The following is a 25642-nucleotide window of genomic DNA, read 5'->3' as shown; positions in this document are numbered from 1 at the left end:
TGCTCATACTTATCCTTTTGTTCTCAGTGTTTGTTTCTTATTAGTATTTCAGTATTTAATTTTTGTTGAGTCTGTTGCCAACTAGAGTTCAAAGTGAGTTAGTTTTCTTCTTTATCTAGGACTCTATTCTTTATATATAGTCTCATATCTCTGTAACTTTGGTACTTGAGAGTTTAGATGAATAAATGACTTGAGTTTGAGATGAATAAAACCTAATTTTTTACTTCTTTTCATTCTCTAATTTAACTACCATGAATATACTCTGTTCCCCACAATTCAAATTTTAACATATCTTATCTGTTTCTAAATGTTATAGAATGAGGTAGTAAAATCATCTCTCCTTTACAATCCTCGTTGCAGCGTGATATAACCAATGATCAGTCGCTAGGCATCAAAAGAAACTAAAGGTGGCTCCCGCACATGTAGAACTTTCTTCCTCATAGTTCTCGATTCTGCTTGGCGATTAGAGCTGAAACCATTTGTCACAACCCAAGTCAGTGATCCCGGGATGATGCGAGAATTTTCTCCATACCCACCTAGAGTGCATTTTAAAATTCAGTTATAATCAACTTTTCGAATAGGACGGACTCGATTTCTTTGCCCATAGCTTATATGTTCTTTGTTTCATCAATTTATGATTCATGGGGGGTATTATAATTTTTTGATATTTTTGTATCCTGAAAATAACCTAGGTATCTGCTGGTACACGGAAGGGCTACTAAAGTTTCTGGAGCTAGTATCCAGCTGGACTTTATGGAGTTTGGGGGAATCTCCAAGAGAGAAGTATGTTAGAGCCAAGTTGGGAGGGATTCAAGCAATGACTCTTCAATGATCAAGTCAGTAAGAATCCCAAGAATATTTAGCGACTATATATGAGATATAGAGTGACCAAACCTAGTTTTGGAGATAGAGAGCCATATTTATATGTGTTGGTGGATTCTACGATTTCATGTGCTTATTTGGATCAAGTTTTGATCCAATGGAGGGTAATGTGCCGTACATATCTAGCAGATAAAGACAAAAAGTAGTCCAGGGGACCATAACTATACGAACAGAACAGTGCGGGCAGCCTTGGTAATGCTTTTATGACATTCTGTCCTTTGTAATCAGAGGTCTCTGGTGACCTTCAAGTACCTTCATATTCTATGTCCTTCAAGGTCTTCTCTTCAAGTGTGACTACCTTCGTGAGTTGCCGCTAGTCCTGACCTTTCATCAGTTTCTTTCTTACATTATGAAGCTCTCATAAGGAATGTAGGAAATATCCTGACATCAGAAGTTTCCCCCACTTACCAAGTGTGTTTGTACTAAATTTGGGTAAGTGGAGATGTGATGCCTTCATTTGAAACTTTGAGCAGTTTTCCTACTTACTGGGTGTCTATGTTCTGCCATCCAGTCACAATGCAACAGGTGCCACTATTGTGGCTACTTTTTTGCAGGGTCATGTCCAATGGGTAGCGACATGGGTTTTTGGATTTTTGCGCCCATCCTTTGCTTTAAATACCAACTCTTCAGGGTTTAGCAATCCTTCGTCTCCCAAACTCTTTTGTTTGTTGTAATAGAATTTTTGAAGCCAATCTTTATCTCCTCCATCTATCAGGTTAGTTTCTTTTTTTGCCCACTCTTTAACTTCTTGGATCGTCCCTTCCTTATGTCGCAATCCAGCGCTTCAAGCGAAGGAACAATTACAAGTGATCCCATGGAGTCTGGTATGCGGATTTATTTTCGGAAGGGTCTGAAGGATCTGTTTGTCCCTTTCTTACTTCTTCTTCTTTTTTGAGTGCTGCCGATGTTGATAATATGTGGTTTAGGTTTCATGTTCCTGTGAAATCATATCTCCCGTGCCCACATATCACATACATCTTTCTTTTTTTGAACGTCGGACCCTGTTTTTTGCTGACTTTGAGGACGGTCTTCGACTGCTTCTACATCCTTTAGTTAAAGATATCCTTAGGTGCTTAGGATGATGCATATCATGGCTTACCACTAGTTCCTTTGAGGCTATTTCTGCTTTCATAATCTTGATGACTTACTTTCACATTGATCATTTTTCAACAATTTTTGCACCCTTCACCAATTAAACCTTAGTATTGGGAAGAAAGGCGTCTTTTATCTAACTTGTTGAGGGGTTTGAAACTGGTGACTAATAATAAGAAGTTTTATATTGATTGAAAAGGGTGTCTCCTTTATGTTCGTCCTTCTCCTCATAAGTCTTGTAATAGCACGAGTAAGTGGTGTTTGACAAAGTCCTCTCTTGATCCCTTTGGGCTTGTTTCTTGGTATGATAGGTTCTTAAAGCAAACTCTTTTAAAATATATATGATTATGGGGTCTTTATGACCGAGCAAATATTTTTCTTAGCTGGTTTGTCTCTGGCCTCCTTTAACCTGGATGTATCTTACCTTGGTATACTTTCATCTATGTTATCTCTGTATCCATTAAGTGTTCATGTTTCGCTTACTGACCCTTTATTTCGATTGTTTTAGTGAATATAATCATGCCTTCTCATAGGCTTCAGATAGGTGTTCTCTCTACGGGCAACAAACGTCTTATGCCCACGGCACTTCTTCGTTACACCTTATTGCAGTTTTTCTGTTTCTCTAGGAGTACCTTCTTCTTCTGAAGGCATTTCTCAAGGTTTGAATGAGTCTGACGATGCTGTTATTGTCTCTGATTCATTTTCTACACCCATAGATGTTCCTGTCACTGTAATAACCCCTACTGAAGCTGCTTAAGAGGGTAAGAAAGAAAGTACTCCAAGTGTTGGCGTCTCTAGAAGGGGCAAGAGAAGGTTTATTGGCATAGATGACTCTGATGAGGAAGATAATAACGGGGATAATCTTCCCCTTCGCCCCCTGACTACCAAGGGAGTTTCTAGTGCTGAGGTAAAAACTTCTGCCTCTGCCAAGAAGATTAGCAGGACTTCAAAGGGTAGTACAGGTAAAGAGAGGGGATTGTGCACTTTAGAGTGATTGTGGAGTTAAAGGAAAGTTTTATTTAGTTTTTTACTGAATATGTGCTTATGAAGTGGCATTTGGAGGCACTGGAGGGTTTACACGAAGAGATGAGAAAGGCCTGGTTGGCTACCCAGGATTCTCCCCCGGAGCCAGAAAATCCTGCTACTATTCTTTGTCCGAACTGGATGGCCAACTTGCCGAAAAGGAATTTTCAATCGACGGACACGAGTTCTCTGCCTGAACTTATATGTCATTTATTTCATAATTTATGATTCATGAGTGGTATTACAATTTTGATTCAAATTATTAACTAATGCTTGGTAGCATATTTTGTTTGACTTATTTTTTTTGAAAATATTTCTGGAAAAGGATTATAAAGAAAGTAATTTAGATTTCAAAATTTTACTCAATCTTTTTTTCAATATTAATTAATGAATTTAAATTTTAATATTGGGATTTCAATATAATCAATTAAAATATTAGAGGAAATTAAAAATTACCTATTAAAGATACTTAATTATGTGACTGTCCAAAAAAAATAAATTTTGTTAATTGACTATTCAAAAGAGTATTAGAGATCACAAAAAAACAAAAAATGTAAATTTGAAGTTGCATTCTTTACCTAATATTATGTAAAACAAAAGATTTATGTAATTAGGCTTTAATATTTAGTTAGGAGAAATCGTGATCAAACACGTGATAGCGTAAACTTACCAGTCTTCTCCATTATTATATATTTTTGTAGCATACAATTTCATATATAATATCAAGTGTATACGATCCACAGACTAATTACCATGTCAATACTTTTAATTGCAATAAAAACATTACATTATATATGAAAAATTGTGAATTATAGAAGTTCCAAGAACCATACCTACTTTACTAATAAAATAGATAAATGCACATAAAAAAATTGAAGGATGGTCAAATACATGTCGAAAATAAGAAAAGATCGACTAATCTCACTGTATGTTGAATTCTACGTAATGAATAGCTCATAATTCAATTTGGTGAGTTTGGTTAAATTAAAAAAACATTATACCAACATTCATTTAATTTGTAGTTTGAAAAAAAAATAAGAAAAAAAGTGACTGTTCAGTTAGGGCCAACCCATCTAGCTTTCGTGAGCCAATGGAGCACCGGCACGTTATCCTTCCACTACAAAGAGCGGGAGGTTTTCGCTGCTCTGTGAAGCCAGCCTGACGCAGTGCCCTCCACTTTAAGAGCCACGAAGTCCATACCTTGGCCTAAACCACATGGCTCAAACTCCTAGCTTGGAACGGGCATGCCAGAATCTAGCAACCAGTGGGCCCAACTAGTTGAGTAAGCTCAATGTTCAACCACTTTGAAATCCCCGCTTGGGTTATAAGCTCACGCAACCGAGCTCGACATATAGTTCTGCTTGTTGATTTTCTTATTAATAAATTGCAGAAATAGTTTTCGAACAATGTGGGGTGGAATTGATTACCTTCATTCACCATTTTTAATTGGAAACCAATGGGAAATCACTTATTCTTCTAAACTTGTAATGTAAGTAAATGTTATTTGAATTCGTCATTTTTGGAACATCAACTCTTTGACTCTATTATGCTTGATTGACACATGCATAAATTTGTAGGAAATTCATTTTTCAAGCATTAAGTTTCGAGCATAAAAAGTATAACAATGTATATTTCATTTGATATATTATGTTTTTCCATTCGGTAGCTAATACAAGATATATGTATATACATATATACAATTTTCTTATTCCTCCCCACTTAAATCTACCACCACTGTATATAAAGTTTTGCGTGCTTTATCAAGCTTAAAAATTATTAAGTTTAGCAATACCGTATATTATTCCGAGAAAATAAAAAAATGTAAATAACATAGATTATCCATTTCCAAACACTCATATTAATATGAGATGTAGGTTCATCTAATGAAGTAGATGGCTAATTGTTCATCTTGTTGCATTGAAATATAGGAACTTTACCCTCGTAAAATCTTATTGTGGTGTGGAACTTTTCTATATAAATATACAAGATTTTATCAAATGTATATTGACAAAAAATGAATTATGTTCATAGTACCACAACATCGGCGAAAAATATTTTAGGAATCGTCTAATGTATAGACATTTTTCTTGAATCAAAAATTTAGTGATAGTAATGGTCTCGGGAACATCCTCCTAACCTATTGACTGCATTTTGAAACTTAGATACGAACAACATGTACGTGCACGAGTTATTTACATATGGTTATATGCTTCTTACCTTATCGCTCTCTAAACTGTATAGAATGAGATAGTGAAATCGTCCCTCCTTTATAATCCTTGTTGCGACGTGATATTATCCATGACCGACTGCTAGGCATAATGACACTAAAGGTACTTCATTAATATTCTAGAGGTGGCTCCGCATATGTAGAACTTTCCTCCACATTATTCTGAAATCTGCTTGGCGATTAGAGCTTAGACCATTCGACATGCCCCAGGTCAGTGAGCCCGGGATTATGCGAGTATCTTCTCTATACCCACGTAGAATGTATTCTAAAATTCGATTATGGTCAACATGCCGAAAAGGAATTTTCAATTGACGGACACGAGTTCTCAGCCTGAACTTATATGTCATTTCTTTAATCAATTTATGATTCATGAGTGGTATTACAATTTTGATTCAAATTATTAACTAATGCTTGGTAGCATATTTTGTTTGACTTATTTATTTTGAAAATATTTTTGGAAAAGGATTATAAAGAAATTAATTTAGATTTCAAAATTTTACTCAATCTTTTTTTCAATATTAATTAATGAATTTAACTTTTAATATTGGGATTTCAATATAATCAATTAAAATATTAGAGGAAATTAAAATTTTTAATTTATAACTCTATAATCTGCATTACCTATTAAAGATACTTAATTATGTGACTATCCAGAATAAGTAAATTTTGTTAATTGACTATTCAAAAGAGTATTAGCGATCAACAAAAAAAACAAATGTAAATTTGAAGTTGCCTTCTTCACCTAATATTATGTAAAACAAAAGATTTATGCAATTAGGCTTTAATATTTAGTTAGGAGAAATCGTGATCAAACACGTGAGAGCGTAAACTTACCAGTCTTCTCCATTATTATATATTTTTGTAGCATACAATTTCATATATAATATCAAGTGTATACGATCCACAGATTAATTACAATGGCAATACTTTTAATTGCAATAAAAATATTGCATTATATATGAAAACTTGTGCATTATAGAAGTTCCAAGAACCATACCTACTTCGCTAATAAAATAGATAAATGCACATAAAAAAATTGAAGGATGGTCAAATACATGTCGAAAATAAGAAAAGATCGACAAATCTCACTGTATGTTGAATTCTACGTAATGAATAGCTCATAATTCAATTTGGTGAGTTTGGTTAAATTAAAAAAAATATTATTACCACATTCATTTAATTTGTAGTTTGAAAAAAAATAAGAAAAAAGTGATTGTTCAGTTAGGGCCAACCCATCTAGCTTTCGTGAGCCAATGGAGCACTGGCACGTTATCCTTCCACTACAAAGAGCGGGAGGTTTTCGCTGCTCTGTGAAGCCAGCCTGACGCAGTGCCCTCCACTTTAAGAGCCACGAAGTCCATACCTTGGCCTAGACCACATGGTCCAAACTCCTAGCTCGGAACGGGCATGCCAGCATCTAGCAACCAGTGGTCCCAACTAGTTGGGTAAGCTCAATGTTCAACCACTTTGATATCCCCGCTTAGGTTATAAGCTCACGCAACCGAGCTCGACATATAGTTCTGCTTGTTGATTTCCTTATTAATAAATTGCAGAAATAATTTTCGAACAATGTGGGATGGAATTGATTATCTTCATTCACCATTTTTAATTGGAAACTAATGTGAAATCACTTATTCTTCTAAACTTGTAATGTAAGTAAACGTTATTTGAATTCGTCATTTTTGGAACATCAACTCTTTGACTCTATTTTGCTTGATTGTCACATGCATAAATTTGTAGGAAATTCATTTTTCAAGCATGAAGTTTCGAGCATAAAACGTATAACAATGTATATTTCATTTGATATATTATGTTTTTCCATTCGGTAGCTAATACAAGATATATGTATATACATATATACAATTTTCTTATTCCTCCCACTTAAATCTACCACCATTGTATATAAAATTTTGCGTGCTTTATCAAGCTTAAAAATTATTAAGTTTAGCAATACCGTATATTATTCCGAGAAAATCAAAAAATGTAAATAACATAGATTATCCATTTCCAAACACTCATATTAATATGAGATGTAGGTAGTACTTCATCTAATGAAGTAGATGGCTAATTGTTTATCATGTTGCATTGAAATATAGGAACTTTACCCTCGTAAAATCTTATTGTGGTGTGGAACTTTTCTATATAAATATACAAGATTTTATCAAATATATATTGACAAAAAATAAATTATGTTCATAGTACCACAACATCGGCGAAAAATATTTTAGGAATCGTCTAATGTATAGACATTTTTCTTGAATCAAAAAGTTAGTGATAGTAATGGTCTCGGGAACATTCTCCTAACCTATTCACTGCATTTTGGAACTTAGATACGAACAACATGTACGTGCACGAGTTATTTACATATGGTTGTATGTTTCTAACCTTATCGCTTTCTAAACGGTATAGTATGAGGTAGTGAAATCGTCCCTCCTTTATAATCCTTGTTGCGACGTGATATTACCCATGACCGACTGCTAGGCATAATGACACTAAAGGTGCTTCATTAATATTCTAGAGGTGGATCAATCTTCTCAACGGGTAAATCCAAATCCTTTATCAACGTTTTCATGCTATAGTAATCTCTTGGCAGGGTGTGATCGAGAGACAATATTTTATTAGCCCTCTGAGATATTCTATCATATGATCGCTCAGAAATATGACCGTCTGCTTGACATCCACCAACTCAGCAATAGATATCAATTGAGATTAGATGCAACCGTTCCACAATAATTGGTCGACAACATGCACATCATAAAAACAGTCTGCCAACCCTAACTCATAATCATAGGGGTCACCGACACAATAATATGAACTAGGACCAACATTAATAGGGCAGGTCCTCGTACCATCATCAGACATACTATTGTGAGAAGAAGAAAAATAACACGGCCCGACTACATAAAAAACCATCATTTACGCCCAATCCATTTGTTGTTCATCATCGGTGTGAATAATTACCCTCGATCATGAGTAGCTGGGATTTGCTCCTCCGGCACTGAAGGGACAGTCACAACATCACCATGAGAAGTCTAATTATAATATATTCTTGCATAAATCCACGCATACACAAGTGATAACTGACATCGTCGGGTGTCCTGAACTTTGTATTTTTTGACTTTCGGTAAGAGCACCTAATTTTGTCTTCATCCATATGTTCACAATGACACTTAGCCATTCTATGAAAGTCTTAACCCCATACTCAAACTGTGATGTAAGACCTGCCTTCCCTCGGAGGTTCTTATCATACATCCATCTCCTCAGTTCTCATAATATGAGTATATATATATCACTACATATTCACATGTATATATATAATTATATAATTCGACGACCTATAAATTTATAAATATTACATTACACTATTTAGGTTTACATAACATATGAGATCAAAAATCATAATAACTAAAATAAGTAAACTACAATTGATTTAATTAAACACAAAATGATTAAATTAGGCGTTGTTACCTGGTCAATCAACTTAAGAGATGATCAGTAGTTGACGATCCAAAAATTAAATAATTAATAATCAACCTGATTAATTGTATATGCACGAAAATTAGAATATTGAGAGTGTGTGTGGTTAATAAGAATCTTTACAACAAATGAAATGAAATGAAAATAATTATATATAATCTATTTTGTAACGGTCTTTCTAACGACTTTTGAAACGATTAAATTAGCTGTTAAAAAATGTAATTATTATTATGTTCGCCTTTGGAATGGCTTTTGTAATACCATCTATAAAGAAAGCCGTCCCTAATGACTTGATTTTTGTAACACCTTCTTATTGTACATTTTCTTGTTGTTTTTGTCACAGTAAGTGTAACGACTTTTAATTTTTTCTTAAGACCATTACAAATATTACACACTGTTTCAAAAGTAATAGAAAAATAGTAACGACCAAGTATATGTAATGTGTTTTTGTAACGACTGGCATAATGCGAAAAGTTGGCCGTGCCTAATTTCAGAAATCATTACAAATTGTAACGGCTTTACGGATACAAAAAATTATAACGGATTCTTCAACAACTTCGACCATTACAAAGAAAACAATTTTTTATCAGCCTTTCCATGACGTCATTACATCCAATTTTTTACAACTACATAACAAAATTCGTGTGTATGTATAGCCGTTACAAATCCTAATCTTTTTGTAGTGATTATTCGAACACTCTATTCAAAATGTATTTAGTATAATATATATTGAGCCTATCACAATCTAACAATAAAATTATCATAATACTAAATTTTTTATAATATATTTTAAAATATAAAAAATTATTCATATCAAATTTTGTGGCACACAACTAACGAAAATGATAGTGAACCGTCGTGAGTTTAGTAGGGTCAAAGCCCGCCGCAAAATCTTGCATGGTGATTGGATTCGCTTTTCGGGTGTATTGTTTTATTTTATGGAGATAGAGAGAGAAAAATAAAGATAAATAAATCTATTTTGGAAATAATGTATGTTTGGATTTATTTTATAGATAATTTAAAATATAATTAAATAAATTTTGCACCACAGAACTATGCATTTTGTCTCATTTACATCCCTAAAATATAAAAGGTAACAAAAACATCCCTGACAAAATAATTTAGCATTACGAGACAAAAATACCCTACTCACTTACCACTATACTTTTTTATTCTACTTTCTAAAATATGTTTTATTAAAATATTAAAGGCGTATATAGTAAGAGTAGCAACTTATAGAGCGGGAGAGTTTAGTTTTTCAGTTGAGGTGTATATATATATCTGATTGTATCAGTCTTCTTCAAGAGAAATTAACAGTGTTCTGGTTTCTTGATTTTGAGTTCCCTGTTTCTGGTTTTTCTTCCAAAATGGAAGTAGTTCTTCTTGAACTGCAAATCCACGCCATTTTCACATCCGGCAGCCTTGCTTCATCAGGCATGTATTTCAAGATTACATCAGCCTTGTCATCTTGATAATCGCGGAGGCCGACGAGGATAATATCACCGGTAGCAATCCAGACCTTCTTGTGCATCTTGCCACGGATATGGCACAAGCGCTTAACGCCATCGTTGCCCATGGCCTCACATCTGCCGTTCCCGACATGGCCATTTCTTCGGTTTGTTTGTGGGCCATTTCTACATGTATTTCTTTCTGCAGCATTGTATCCTCCTGAAGGGTTTCTGTCAGAATGGTGGTCGTTATTTTGGAGTGTATACTCTAGTCATTGCACAAATCATGCTGAAGCAATAGGAGACTCTTCATCAAAGGTTTTGCTTAATATAAATTTGTTTAACCGCCACCAACCCATTCATTTTCACTTTCTAAATTCTCTCGGAAGGGTTTTTCTTTTCGCTTGAGTTTCCGGCTTTCTTCTCCCATCAAGAATCAAGATTTCTTTAAACTGATCTCTCCGCCTTCTGTTCGTCTGTTAACTATTTTGTTGCCCATCTTCTCTTTCTTCTCTTGTTTTTTGTTTTTTGTCATCATGGAGCACTGGGATCCTCAGATTTCTTAAGAAATTTGTGAATGTTCTTGAGTGATTTCTTGATTTTTTTTTGTTCTAAATTGATTTCTTGAGGTTTTTTCTATTTCTTTATTTATTTTTCGATTTTCTTGAGTGTTTTTCTATTTTGTAATCTATTCTGTTCTTTCTTTTTTGTTGGTTTTAGACACGATATGTGGAGCAATAGTTTTACTTAACAAAATCGTGAGTTCTTAATTTTTGGCCCCTTTGTAATTTCTTGATCCTTTTTTGTTCTAAATTGATTTTTTGAGTTTTTTTCTATTTCTTTATTTATTTTTCGATTTTCTTGAGGGTTTTTCTATTTCGTGATATATTCTGTTCTTTCTTTTTTGTTGGTAGTTTTACTTCACAAGATCTTGAGTTCTTTATTTTTTGCCACTTTGTAATTTCTTGATTTTTTTTTTCCTGAAATGGTCTGTTTTTTTGCCCCTTTGTCAATGTCCTTGTCCTCGAATTCACTGTACTTGTTGCTAAAAGTGTCTAGTTTGTCGATGTCCTCGTCTTCAAACTCAATGTAATCATCGCCAGGGCCATTATCCTCCTCGTCAAGTCCACCAGCAATACCCTCATTAAGCCTAGTGCTCTCTGTAAAGAATAGCATCTGAAGTTGAGCTGGGTTGCAGTCTGCAGAGCTTGAAGAAGAAAGAAGAAAGAGTAAAGAGTTTTTACTTCACAGAAGAAAGCGTATTGTTCTTCGGCATCGACTTCGTTCTTTCCCCTCTTCCGATCCTTACCTCCCTTTCCCTTGTTCTTCGGCATCGCTGCAGCAAAACCCTAGATCCGACGGCTCCCCTTGTTTCCTTGATGAATTTCTTGATTTTCTTCTTGATGCTTCTTTTATCCGAGAGAGACCTGAGTTTGTTTCTTTTTATTATTTTATATATATATATATTCTCTCTCTCTCACATGGCCATTTCTTCAGTTTGTTTGTGGGCCATTTCTACATGTATTTCTTTCTGCAGCATTGTATCCTTCTGAAGGGTTTCTGTCAGAATGGTGGTCGTTATTTTGGAGTGTATACTCTACTCATTGCACAAATCATGCTGAAGCAGTAGAAGACTCTTCATCAAAGGTTTTGCTTAATATAAATTTGTTTAACTGCCGTTCTATCTCTGTCCAAATTCTACAATTATGCCAGGTTTTTCGTACTTTTCTGGCAACTCAGAATGCTGGAAGTGTGTCTCAGAATGTTAATTCTGTTATGCTGGACCCGGATGTCGAATATATTTTACAGACTCTATGCTCCACAGTGCAAATGCCAGGACTTCGTAGTATGCTACAAACTCTCAGTCCAAGGCCAGATATAGGAAATTTACAGCAAAGTGATGCTTCGAGAATGATGCCAAGGCCAATGTTAGAACTTCCTATTTCAGACTTCAGTCTAAGGCCAGGACAAACTTCAAGAAGCTTGATAACTGCACCAATATTTGAGCAAGAACGTCTTAAGCTTCCTGTCAGGGACTTCAATTCTGATTCGGTGGTTCTAAATGTCAATGAATTAGCTTGCGTGCTGCCATCTTCAAGAAATTCTAGGTAACACATCTTCTGAATCTACTGTCTATTTGAATCTGTCTCTCGCAAAGATGCTATAAATTTCTTCCAAAGTCCTTGTTAGGTGATGTTCTCATTACAAAGGTGATATAAAGGAAGGTGATTGCTATTAAAAGGATGTTAAAAGGGTGCTTTATACCTATTCTGATTTCCCTGGAATTGATTTCACTTAAAAGTTACATAAACTGCATAACATGATTTGTGAGAATTCCTGATTTGCAATGACTTCCTAAGTTACGGCTGGCGTGGTAATTTTTCATTCGAAAACTTATGAATTGTTGGCTTATAAATGCTAATGTGTTCTATCTTGCAGCCACCTACTGGAGAAAGTATATAGGAATCCTCAGCTTTCTGTTACTAGAGTATGTCAACATTTTATGCAACTAATAGTAGGATACTGTTAAAAATGATGTTGATAAAATATTTTACTTATTTTGTAGAATGACGAAGGTGGTGCTAGTTTGAGGAGATCCACTGCCACAGAACCAACATATCATCCACCACGACCTATTCAACCCAAAATAGCACCTGCTGATAGAGGTTTGTTAGACGCTTGTTCCTCTTATTGTTCTTTCCTCGTTCCTACTAAGTTGTATGTTGATTTTTGTTCCACTATGTACCCTTTTGTCTTGTAAAAGGGTAGTTGATGGGTTCTGTGAACAGAAGTTGTATTTTGGAGAATTCATTAGAATCTTTGAGAAGTTTTTTGGTTCTGAAAGAATTTAAACTTTAGACCAACAATAAAAAGGGCTGGGGTTCAATCATTTAAAGCATTATTTTTAAATCAAAATTGTATTAGGAACTCTGGCATAATGAAACCCCTCCCCAAGACCAAATTGTGGATCTGAACTGAATATGTTATTACAATGTAAAGCTAAAATGTAGAGTTCACTTGATCTGACGTTCTCAGATTGCAAGTTTATAATCTTTTGCCCCACAGATTCCCAAGGGTGTCTTCAGCTTCCTGTCAAGAACTTGAGTTATAACTCGGAGCTTTCTGACTTTGATCAGTTACTTTGCTTATTGCCATCTTCAAGCAATTGCAGGTAACATTGTGTCGAATATACAGTCTGTTTGCTGATTCTGAAGTTATCATGACATTCTATTCAGTTTCTTGTTATGCCCTACGAAGGGGTAATTGTGTTGCGAAGGTCTTATGTTATTGTAAAATAATGCTCTCAGTTACAGAGGTGACACGACTACTCTGATTTCCGTGGAATTAATATTTCATTCATGCTACGATTTGCATCATGTTATTTTTCCGATTTTCTCCTTTTGCACATATTATTACTTGTCCTTATACAGATGCAAGATGCTTACCTCTTTGATCTTGCAGTTATCCTAAGGAGAATATATATAAGAAGCAGCCTATGCTTTCTGTCAAACGAGTATGTATTTTAAACAATCAATGGTGCAGGTTCTGTAGATGAAAATGATGTTGATTAAATATGTTACTTGTTCTGCAGGATGACAAATGTGGTGCTAGTTCGTGGATCTCGACTGCTGCCATTCCAACTCATCAACCTGCTGATACAGGTTTGTTAGATGCTTGTTGCTCTTGCTGTTTTCTAGTGAGCAGTAATCTAGTGGTGATTCACCATGTATGCTGATTGCACAGTTTGCTTATTAAATGCGCTTGGTATATATCTTGGACGTTGCCTACAACTTCTGAAAAGCTCTTTAGGATTCCCTTATATTATTTTAAATTTTAGACAAAAACTAACATGGATAGGCCTCCATCCACCAAGTATTTGGATCAAAGTTTTATTAGGAGCTCTGGCACAAGGAAACCCCTTCTTCTCACCGACCAAATGTTGGATTAAACAGTGAATATGTTATTACAATGTGAAGTAAAAATTTCTAGTTTACTTAGGGGTTTGATTGAGCTTATAATCTCCTAAAATGTCTGGTGAAATGTTTGAGAAATTATAAAATGTCTCAAAATGTCTGGTTAAAGTTTTAGTAAATGAGCTTGTAAGCTCCCAAAATGAGATGTTAGGATCCTTTAGACAAGTAAAGGGGTCCTAACTTATTTTTAAGATTTTTGGCAAAACCTTTGAGTTTTACTCGTATGAATTCAAATATTGCATTTTTATCATCTTAAAATCACAGTATTTCTGAAGCTTACTTTTAGCATAATATATGAGCTCATAAGATGTTCCAAATAAACTTAGTGAGACACCCTCTCAAAATTAAAAGTTTGCACTTTTTCTTAATCCCCTTAGATGCAAGCATGCATGAGCAGGAGCTTCTTAGGCTTTATGTCAGGAACTTGAATTCCAATTCCAACTCACAGCTCCTTGACGTCCATCAATGAGCTCATATGCTGCCATCTTCAAGCTATTGCAGGTGATGTTCTCTTGAGCCTACCGTCTCCCTGCACTGGTTTTAAAGTTACTACTAACTTCCACTAAATGCCTATGATGTTCATCTGTGCTATGGTTTGGTAGACTGTTGGAAGGTCATAGATGGCATAAGCCAGATTATTTGAGCTATAGTCAGTATAACGATTTCCTTGGATTTGGTATTTCATGCAATTAGTAAATTGCATCATATGATTTGCAAATCTCCTCTTTTTCAATGACTTTTCTAGGTTACTCCTTTCCAAATAATCAATTGTTCATTTATTTAGAAGCATGATGCTAACACGTTTTTTTTTTTTAATGTGTCGTCCTATCTTGCAGCCATCCCCAAAAGAGGCATCAGCTTTCTGTTACTCGAGTATGTCTTCATTCATACAATCAATGGGATTTAGGAGATAGAAATAATATTGAAAAATATTTTCCTTGTCATGCAGGATGGCAAATGTGGTACTGATTTGAGGAGATTATATTGGTGCTGAGCCAATTTGTCATGCACAATACACTATACAACTTAAAACAAGACCAGCTGATGCAGGTTTGTATAGATGTTTGTTCTTTCCTAGTGAGTAGTATATTGGTTATTGTTCGGCATCTACACTAATCCATCCGGTGTGCTGGTTGAATTACTTGCATTACATGTATTTTCATATCCAAATTGATGCAAGAATGCCAAAGCAAGGGCTTCTTAATCTACCTGTCAAGAATCTGAATTCCAAGTCACAGCTCACCTGTTGTCATCATCAGGCAATTGCAGGTGATGTTCCTTTGAGTCTACTTTCTGCTGATTCCAAAGTTATTATGGATACACAATACCTTATCATGTTCATCTGTCCTATGGAGAGGTGAAATAGGGCAAGGTCTTAAGTCACATAAGTGAAGATGATTGTTATTAAGCTGGACTAGTTTGTATGGAATTAGGGTATTCCGCAACTATTATGATTTCTCGTACTTAACATTTCACTAACTTTTTTCTTGCTTCAGTTTTTTTTTTTTTTTTTTTTTAATTTTAAAGACTATCAATTATTCATTTATAGTAAAGCAAGATGCTGATCTGTTCTTTAATGTGCCATTATATCTTGCAGCCATCCTCAGAAGGATGTTAATAAGAGTCACCTTTCTCTTACCCGAGTATGTATGCATTTGTAAAGTCAATGGGTATAGGATCATTGATCAAATGAATTCAACAAAATAATTCACTTGTTTTTGCAGGATGACAGATCTGGAACTAGTCTGAGGATATCTACTGTGCTGCTGAGCCAACTCGTAATGAACCAAAAGCTATACAATATAATGTGGGAACAGGTAATACTGGTTCACTTTACATGCTCTTTCCTCCTTTTTTATCTTTTCCTGGTGTGCTTTACACTTTTTATCATTTCACTACCACTGCTGGTGATCATTCAGTCTGCTTGCTGAAAACTTGCATAAAATTTTATTGGCTTGTTATGAAAGTCGTTGGCGGATAACTTGAACCAAAAATATAGAATAAGAATATATTTGAGAAGCTCTGGGATAATGACCAAATCTTGAAGTGGTTGGTGTGTTACTAAAATCTGAAGCTAAACGTAATTTACTTGAACTCCACCAGTACTTCATATTACTATTGAAATCATAGAATCAAAACCTTGCATTTGCGCAATTAAGTTGATATTAAGTTGGCTTTTCTGCCTGTAAAGGTTCCTTTAAAGATTTTGCAAAGGGAGGAACTTGGATTTAGTCTTAGGGTCCTAATGGGATGTTTGTGATGCTGGACAAGTTTCAAAGGTAAGCTGGTGTTGCAACAAATACAAAGAATTACTTACCATTTTGCAAGTTGTGTCTAACCAAATTTAGCACACATGATTATCACGCTGTAATTGCTCTAGGGAACTATGTGAAAAGCCTCTTAAATTATGATTCAAAATTTGCTGGCTGCTTCATAATAGAGTGCATTGTTGATGTGCTGGTAGTAGGCTCTTCAACAAGTTCCAATTCTACAAGTTTTGATTCCAGCTTCTGAATCCAAGAACTTATGTTGGTGCATGAAGCGACATGAGCAGCTAATATTTTCTCAAGCATGGTATTAAGTAATATTGTTGTTTTATCATAAGATACTGTTGTGCAATAATATTTATGGATATTAAATCAACAAATTTTTATTATCTTATTCGCTTGACCTATGGGAGTTCTTTTACCTCAATTTACTTTCACCTCATCCTTTCTACTTAGTTACAAGCATTCATCTTAAATAATCAACAAATATAGGCAATGTATCCAAAAGGGCGGGAGAAAAAACTACCAAATCTACATTAAATTTGTTTCGGTTGGGAAGCAGGCTTGCATGCATAGGTGTGATGAAATATGGACTATTCCTTTGTGGTGAGCTGTAAGCCTATGATGAACAGTGGGATTTGATGTATATATACCATCTAGATTTGGTATCTATCTTTTGGTTGGTGATTAGGGGATCATATTATAGGAATTATGTAGTAATTATCTTGTTAGGGCATGAAGAATGGTGCTTACCGATACGGAGGTAATATCTAACTAGAATATATTTAATTGCTAGGTTAAGACATTAGGATCCACGGAGATGAAGTTATACATTGTACAATGCCTTATTTACACCCGTTCACAGCTGATGCATAGAGATAAGGGCGAAGAGTTCTAAGAAGAGTAATAGGACTGGATATAGCTCCTGACCGCTTCCAGAATCTGGTTTCCACACTCGTCACAGGACTAGGATTTATCTGCAAGAAATCATGAATTGGCTTATAGTTAGCATGAGAATAGCAGTACAGCTAAGTGCGGTTCAGTATAGGCATCACGGTTGCTACCCATTTAGTTAGTAGGGGACCTAAATGCTTTATAGGTGTCGCTATTGATGTAATTATTTATCAGTACTGCAGCCTAAACATTGCCAGTTATCGAGTTACGCTGCTAGTCTCTATTAGTAGAGGCAGTTGTTCTCGAGTGGCTGCACCAAGTGCTGGTGCTGTAACATGTAGGTGGTGCTATAAAGAAGGCAGGGGTGTAAAATCTTTGGATCTTTGGGTTTTTGTGCAACATAAAGAAGTGCATAACAATCTATAATATAGGAAAATTTTGATGTGTTTAAATTATTTTATGTCGTCAAACTAGACCAAGTGCTCCTCGGTTTCTTCAATGACCCCAGCAAGCTTGATGAATTTGCCATATTAAATAACTTACTCCCACATTTCTTTCAGATATTAGCAATAACTCTTGTATTGGTCATTCCACGTACAATGAGCTCGCATGCGAGATCTCATCGGCATAAAATTTCTTTACTTGTCTTCATTAACCAAAAGAAATTCGGAATTGTGTCTCATTGATTTAGTCTCATCTCAAAGAAATACATAACACAGATAATGCATATTTTTACATGGACCCAGAGCCCTGGACTAAATCATTCTAGTCAAAAGTTCACTAAACAACTTTCTTTTCTTGTACATAGCGAATCTTTAGAGTTGATCTTCGTTTTTTCTTACTTTCTAACTGGTATAATCTTACATCTAAGAGCCTCTCAAATTTCATGAGAAGAGAATACATCTTTTGATAATAGAAAATATCACAAGATGTGTTGCTTTTTCCTTTATATGATTGGATAAAAATATGATTTAATGTAAATGGAATCTCATGACATTTTATGTATATTCTGCAGCATTCTTTCAGGAACATAGTTTGTTTCACTTGGTCACGCGAACATCCGGGGAGCTGATATTATTACCTGCGTCTTGAAGTTCATCCAAAATGGCTAAAAGGGAAAAGATGTTGAGGTAAGTAGAAGCAGTCTAGTTGTTTGCATTGACTTTTGATTCCCTTAAGCTTGTTCACAATTTTATTATTATCCACTTATCTATTCACCATTCTCAGGTGTAGAGATTACTTTACAGTTTTATTGGATAAATTTAGTAAATATTTATGAAACTTTATGTTTTCTTATTCTTCCGACTTTATGTTTACCCATACTTTTTCTTGTGTCCCAAATTATTTAAAAGAAAGAATGTTGATAGAATCAGAACAATTGTAATATATCAAAAGCCTATTACTATAGATATAGAAAGCTTGTTTATATCTTTGAGTGTCGTACGTGATTGGATTTCGAGAAGAAAAAGGTCACTCTCTTTTGATGTGTATGCTATCTTGCTGCAGATTTCTTTTTATTCAGAAATTCTTTTTCCTTGCATCCATGCTTCATGTATTGTCAACCTTGTTGCTTTTTCTTTCTAGTAGGTCTCATTCAAGGACACTAAGTTTGGCGTGTAAGGGCGCAAAGATATTTTTCACTAGTTGTCAAGACAACTTGCTGGACTATCCGATTTTCCTCATGCTATACATTTACTAAAACCCTCTGCATCTGCTTCTGCTGTGACGGTATTTTCTCTAGCAAAGTTAAATTTGTCGTGTACAGTTTTCACTGGTTGGCGTGTGCGTCTATTTCAATATTCTCATGATATTATATGGTAAAGCTTTCCCTTGGGTTAATCAGGTAGATGTTCGTAAAGCTGCTGAAGCATGCTTTAGTTAATATTCAGGGTTTGAGGACACGAAATGGCATGTAAGCTCCAAAGTTCTAAAGCTTTGTTAGAGATCACTTGACTTCCTTAGGGATCATAATCTTATCTAATTTGTTCCTTTTGTAGGTGACACAAGTTTTGAAAAATGTACAAGGTTCTTTAGCTATTGATGTCGAACAACTGTAATCGTATAGGGTTTTCAAGGTAATTCTGTTTTGTGCCCTAACTCGAGTAAACTCTCATCGAAAGGATGAAACAGTTTTTCTATCTTCCAAATCTGAATTTCATGGCTGCTTGTTGGCTTGTAGAAAATATCGATTCGGGTAGATTGATTTTAGCAACCATAACATCCAAAACCAGTTCAAAGGTTGGAAAATCTAATGCTTATAGTGATCGTGCACTTCCATCATGGAAAGGAACATAGTTGCATCTTCAGTACGTTTTCATGTGGTTGATTTGCTTAATTTTTTGAATCGTGGCATATATTTTAATCAATATCTTGTTCCTGTAGCTCTTACCAAAGGACCAACACAAGATTGATCGTGCGTGTTCACGACATCAACATTTCAGTCACACGCTTTGCTGAATGTGAATGACTCGAACAAGGTAAGATAAATTTGGCAGTTGACATACAAGGTATGACTTTTTGGTTATGCTTGATGTATTTTTTTTTTTTTTTTGGTTACTTTTGTCTGATTGATGTCTTCTGATTATTGTTGTCTTTTGATTGTGGGTTTTTTGTGATTAGTCTGTGGGGTTTTTTTTAGAATTATTTATATGTTTGCGTTTTTTGTGTTCTGATTGTTTTTGTGATGTTGGGTTGTGTTGGTTTGTTTTGTTTGTGTAATTTATTTTGGGTTTTGGTGCAATTTGTCTTAATTGTTCGAACTTGTTTCTTCGATTGATCTTTTATTTCAAATTAGTTTGTGATTGTGAGATGTTGTTTGTGATTCTGAATTGTTTTTTGTCGGTTATGATTCTTGAATTTCTAGTTTCTTGGAATTTGTTTTAATTTTATCTTGTAATTAGTTTTGTGATTGTGGGCTTGGGTGCAACTGGTGTGATATTTGAATTAGTTTCTTGGACCATTCTTTGTAGTTGTGATTATTCATTTTTTTGGGTGAATTTGGTCTGATTGATGTTCCTTTATTTGGTTAGTTTTCTCGGTGTTTGATTCTTTTGATACTCTAATGGAATATCAGTAAGTCGTGTGATTGTGGGTTTCTTTTTTATTGATTGTTGTGTGATTTGTGAAATTTTATTCTGGTTGTTTATGTGATTGTACTGTTTGTAGTGTAATTTGACTGTGATTGTTGTTTGTTTTGTGATTGATTGTGATTCACGGTTTTTTTTTATGATTGTGGTGTGATTTCTAGATTTGTTTTGTTTATGTGACTGTTTGTATTTTGATTGTTTGATCGTTTTTGTTTGTGGGCTTGTGAAGTTGAATTGTTGTGGATTTTGGTGCAATTTGACTTGATTGTTTGAACTTGTTTATTCGATTAGACCTTTGTCTTCTGAATAGTTTATGTGGTTGTTTGTATTCTTTTTGTGATTGTGGTTTGTCTTGTGATTCTTTTTCTGATTGTGGTTTGTGTTCTAATTCTTTTTGTGATTGCAAGTTTGTCTTATGAATTTTCGTGAATGTTGGTATTTTTCTGATTGATTGTTATGTGATTTGTGGAATTTTATTCTGATTGTTTATGAGATTGTATCGTTCGTAGTGCAATTTGACGTCTCATTTTTATTTGTCTTGTGATTGACCACAGTGATTCACAGTTTTTATGACTGTTGTGTGATTTCTGGATTTGTATTGTTTATGTGACTGTTTGTATTTTGATTGTTTGATCGTTTTTGTTTGTGGGCTTGTGAAGTTATTTGAATTTTTGTGGGTTTTGGTGCAATTTGACTTAATTGTTTGAACTTGTCTCTTGGATTAGGCCTTTTGTCATCTGAATAGTTTATGTGATTATCGGTTGTTTGTATTTTTTATATGATTGTGGTTTGTCTTGTGATTCTTTTTGTGTTCTAATTCTTTTTGTGATCGCGAGTTTGTCTTATGAATTTTCGTGAATGTGGGTATTTTTCTAATTGATTGTTATGTGATTTGTGGGTTTTTTTTTCTGATTGTTTATGAGATTGTGTCGTTCATAGTGTAATTTGACGTGTGATTGTTGTTTGTCTTGTGATTGATGTGATTCACAGTTTTTATATGACTGTTGTGTAATTTTTGCATTTGTATTGTTTATGTGACTATTTGTAGTTTTGATTGTTTGATCGTTTTTGTTTGTGGGCTTGTGAAGTTACTTGAATTGTTGTAGGTTTTGGTGCAATTTTTGACTTAATTGTTTATTCTTGTCTCTTGGATTTGTCTTCTGAATATTTTATGTGATTATGGGTTATTTGTATTCTTCTTGTGATTGTGGTTTATGTTTAAATTCTTTTTGTGATCGCGAGTTTGTCTTATGAATTTTCGTGAATGTGGGTACTTTTTTGATTGATTGTTATGTGATTTGTGGGATTTTATTCTAATTGTTTATGAGATTGTGTTGTTTGTGGTCTCATTGGGTTTTGGTGCAATTTGTTTTAATTGTTCGAACTTGTTTCTTGGATTCATCTTTTATTTCAAATTAGTTTGTGATTGAGAGATGTTGTTTGTGATTCTGGATTGTTTTTTGTCGGTTATGATTCTTGAATTTCTAGTTTCTTGGAATTTGTTTTAATTTTGTTTTGTAATTAGTTTTGTGATTGTGGGCTTGGGTGCAACTGGTGTGATATTTGAATTAGTTTTTTGGACCATTCTTTGTGGTTGTGATTATTCATTTTTTTGGGTGAATTTGGTCTGATTGATGTTCCTTTATTTGGTTAGTTTTCTCAGTGTTTGATTCTTTTGATACTCTAATGGAATATCAGTAATTCGTCGTGTGATTGTTGGTTTCTTTTTTATTGATTGTGTGATTTGTGAAATTTTATTCTGGTTGTTTATGTGATTGTACTGTTTGTAGTGTAATTTGACTGTGATTGTTGTTTGTTTTGTGATTGATTGTGATTCACGGTTTTTTTTTATGATTGTTGTGTGATTTTTAGATTTGTTTTGTTTATGTGACTGTTTGTATTTTGATTGTTTGATCGTTTTTGTTTGTGAGCTTGTGAAGTTGAATTGTTGTGGATTTTGGTGCAATTCGACTTGATTGTTTGAACTTGTTTATTGGATTAGACCTTTTGTCTTTTGAATAGTTTATGTGGTTGTTTGTATTCTTTTTGTGATTATGGTTTGTCTTGTGATTCTTTTTCTGATTGTGGTTTGTGTTCCAATTCTTTTTGTGATCGCAAGTTTGTCTTATAAATTTTTGTGAATGTTGGTATTTTTTTGATTGATTGTTATGTGATTTGTGAGATTTTATTCTGATTGTTTATGTAGAACTTTCTCCCACATAGTTCTGAAATCTGCTTGTCAATTAGAGCTTAGACCATTCGACATGCCCTATGTCAGTGAGCCCGGGATTATGCGAGTATCTTCTCTATACCCACGTAGAATGTATTTTAAAATTCGATTAATGGCCAACTTTCCCAAAAGAAATTTTCAATTGACGGACACGAGTTTTCTGCCTGAACTTATATGTCATTTATTTCATCAATTTATGATTCATGAGTGGTATTACAATTTTGATTCAAATTATTAACTAATGCTTGGTAGCATATTTTGTTTGACTTATTTATGTTGAAAATATTTTTGGAAAAGGATTATAAAGAAAGTAATTTAGATTTGAAAATTTTACTCAATCATTTTTTCAATACTAATTAATGAATTTAACTTTTAATATTGGGATTTCAATATAATCAATTAAAATATTAGAGGAAATTAAAATTATTAATTTACAACTCTATTATCTGCATTACCTATTAAAGATACTTAATTATGTGACTGTCCAGAAAAATTAAATTATGCTAATTGTCTATTCAAAAGAGTATTAGCGATCAACAAAAAAAAAATATAAATTTGAAGTTGACTTCTTCACCTAATATTATGTTAAACAAAAGAATTATGTAATTAGGCTTTAATATTTAGTTAGGAGAAATCGTGATCAAACACGTGATAGCGTAAACTTACCAGTCTTCTCCATTATTATATATTTTTGTAGCATACAATTTCATATATAATATCAAGGGTATACGATCCACAGACTAATTACAATGTCAATACTTTTAATTGCAATAAAAACATTGCATTATATATGAAAAATTGTGCATTATAGAAGTTTCAAGAACCATACCTACTTTACCAATAAAATAGATAAATGCACATAAAAAAATTGAAGGATGGTCAAATACATGTCGAAAATAAGAAAAGATCGACTAATCTCACTGTATTCTACGTAATGAATAGCTCATAATTCGATTTGGTGAGTTTGGTTAAATTAAAAAAAACATTATTACCACATTCATTTAATTTTTAGTTTGAAAAAAAATAAGAAAAAAAGTGATTGTTCAGTTAGGGCCAGCCATCTAGCTTTGGTGAGCCAATGGAGCACCGACACGTTATCCTTCCACTACAAAGAGCGGGAGGTTTTCGCTGCTCTGTGAAGCCAGCCTGACGCAGTGCCCTCCACTTTAAGAGGCACGAAGCCCATACCTTCGCCTAGACCACTTGGCCCAAACTCCTAGCTTGGAACGGGCATGCCAGCATCTAGCAACCAGTGGCCCAACTAGTTGAGTAAGCTCAATGTTCAACCACTTTGATATCCCCGCTTGGGTTATAAGCTCACGCAACTGAGCTCGACATGTAGTTTTGCTTGTTGATTTTCTTATTAATAAATTGCAAATAGTTTTCGAACAATGTGGGATGGAATTGATTACCTTCATTCACCATTTTTAATTGGAAGCCGATGGAAAATCACTTATTCTTCTAAACTTGTAATTTAAGTAAACGTTATTTGAATTCGTCATTTTTGCAACATCAACTCTTTGATTGTATTTTTCTTGATTGACACATGCATAAATTTGTTGGAAATTCATTTTTCAAGCATGAAGTTTCGACCATAAAACGTATAACAATGTATATTTCATTTGATATGTTATGTTTTTCCATTCGGTAGCTAATACAAGATATATGTATATACATATATACAATTTTCTTATTCCTCCCCACTTAAATCTACTACCATTGTATATAAAGCTTTGCGTGCTTTATCAAGCTTAAAACTTATTAATTTTAGCAAGACCATATATTATTCCGAGAAAATCAAAAAATGTAAAAAACATAGATTATCCATTTCCAAACACTCATATTAATATGAGATGTAGGTAGTACTTCATCTAATGAAGTAGATGGCTAATTGTTCATCTTGTTGCATTGAAATATAGGAACTTTACCCTCGTAAAATCTTATTGCGGTGTGGAAGTTTTCTATAAAAATATACAAGATTTTATCAAATGTGTATTGACAAAAAAAGAATTATGTTCATAGTACCACAACATCGGCGAAAAATATTTTAGGAATTGTCTAATGTATAGACATTTTTCTTGAATCAAAAAGTTAGTGATAGTAATGGCCTCGGGAACATCCTCCTAACCTATTGACTGCATTTTCAAACTTAGATACGAACAACATGTACGTGCACGAGTTATTTACATATGGTTGTATGTTTCTTATCTTATTGCTTTCTAAACAGTATAGAATGAGGTAGTGAAATCGTCCCTCCTTTATAATCCTTGTTATTACGTGATATTACCCATGACCTACTGCTAGGCATAATGACACTAAAGGTGCTTCATTAATATTCTAGAGGTGGCTCCGCATATGTAGAACTTTCTCCCACATAGTTCTTAAATCTGAATGGCGATTAGAGCTTAGACCATTCGACATGCCCCAGGTTAGTGCGCCCGGGATTATGCGAGTATCTTCTCTATACCTACGTAGAATGCATTTTAAAATTCAATTAATGGCCGACTTGCCGAAAAGGAATTTTCAATCGATGGACACGAGTTCTCAGCCTGAACTTATATGTCATTTATTTCATCAATTTATGATTCATGAGTGGTATTACAATTTTGATTCAAATTATTAACTAATGCTTGGTAGCATATTTTGTTTGACTTATTTATGTTGAAAATATTTTTGGAAAAGGATTATAAAGAAAGTAATTTAGATTTCAAAATTTTACTCAATCATTTTTTCAATATTAATTAATGAATTTAACTTTTAATATTCGGATTTCAATATAATCAATTAAAATATTAGAGGAAATTAAAATTTTTAATTTACAACTCTATTATCTGCATTACCTATTAAAGATACTTAATTATGTGACTGTCCAGAAAAAGTAAATTATGCTAATTGACTATTCAAAAGAGTATTAGCGATCAACAAAAAAAAATATAAATTTGAAGTTGCCTTCTTCACCTAATATTATGTTAAACAAAAGAATTATGTAATTAGGCTTTAATATTTAGTTAGGAGAAATCGTGATCAAACACGTGATAGCGT

At 33.9% G+C, this 25642-nt stretch overlaps 1 protein-coding gene and 3 non-coding genes across 16 annotated transcripts; 1 reads left to right on the top strand and 3 right to left on the bottom strand.

Moving 5' to 3' along the window:
- Window positions 1-4039: 4039 nt before the first annotated feature.
- Window positions 4040-4346, bottom strand: LOC148787556 (signal recognition particle RNA). The gene has a single exon (XR_016066562.1).
- A 2083-nt stretch (window positions 4347-6429) lies between these two features.
- On the bottom strand, window positions 6430-6736 carry LOC148787555 (signal recognition particle RNA). The gene has a single exon (XR_016066573.1).
- Window positions 6737-10002: 3266 nt separating this feature from the next.
- On the top strand, window positions 10003-24066 carry LOC105166407 (uncharacterized). Of its 13 annotated transcripts, XM_088882610.1 has the most exons (19): window positions 10004-12257; window positions 12589-12637; window positions 12716-12815; window positions 13216-13321; window positions 13612-13663; window positions 13742-13811; window positions 14501-14624; window positions 14960-14996; window positions 15073-15392; window positions 15721-15766; window positions 15848-15940; window positions 16315-16402; window positions 16591-16697; window positions 18300-18414; window positions 18872-19012; window positions 19128-19196; window positions 19282-19359; window positions 19464-19590; window positions 19667-22842. In XM_088882610.1, the coding sequence occupies exons 1-7, from the start codon at window positions 11926-11928 to the stop codon at window positions 14590-14592; spliced, it is 801 nt and encodes a 266-aa protein (XP_088738736.1). In that variant the 5' UTR covers window positions 10004-11925; the 3' UTR covers window positions 14593-14624; window positions 14960-14996; window positions 15073-15392; window positions 15721-15766; window positions 15848-15940; window positions 16315-16402; window positions 16591-16697; window positions 18300-18414; window positions 18872-19012; window positions 19128-19196; window positions 19282-19359; window positions 19464-19590; window positions 19667-22842. The 13 variants fall into 13 exon arrangements, with proteins under 13 accessions (XP_088738742.1, XP_088738741.1, XP_088738736.1 ...); XM_088882616.1 differs by lacking the exons at window positions 16315-16402; window positions 16591-16697 and having other exon boundaries at window positions 10003-11796; window positions 11975-12257; XM_088882615.1 differs by lacking the exons at window positions 16315-16402; window positions 16591-16697 and having other exon boundaries at window positions 10003-11796; window positions 11959-12257.
- On the bottom strand, window positions 23632-23936 carry LOC148787554 (signal recognition particle RNA). The gene has a single exon (XR_016066552.1).
- Window positions 24067-25642: the final 1576 nt, after the last annotated feature.

Source organism: Sesamum indicum, linkage group LG7 (genome assembly GCF_026168435.1).
Source record: "Sesamum indicum cultivar Baizhima isolate 11 linkage group LG7, ASM2616843v1, whole genome shotgun sequence".
Lineage (NCBI taxonomy): Eukaryota > Viridiplantae > Streptophyta > Magnoliopsida > Lamiales > Pedaliaceae > Sesamum > Sesamum indicum.
The sequence above is the reverse complement of the archived record's forward strand: the minus strand, read 5'-3'. Positions and strand labels throughout refer to the sequence as shown.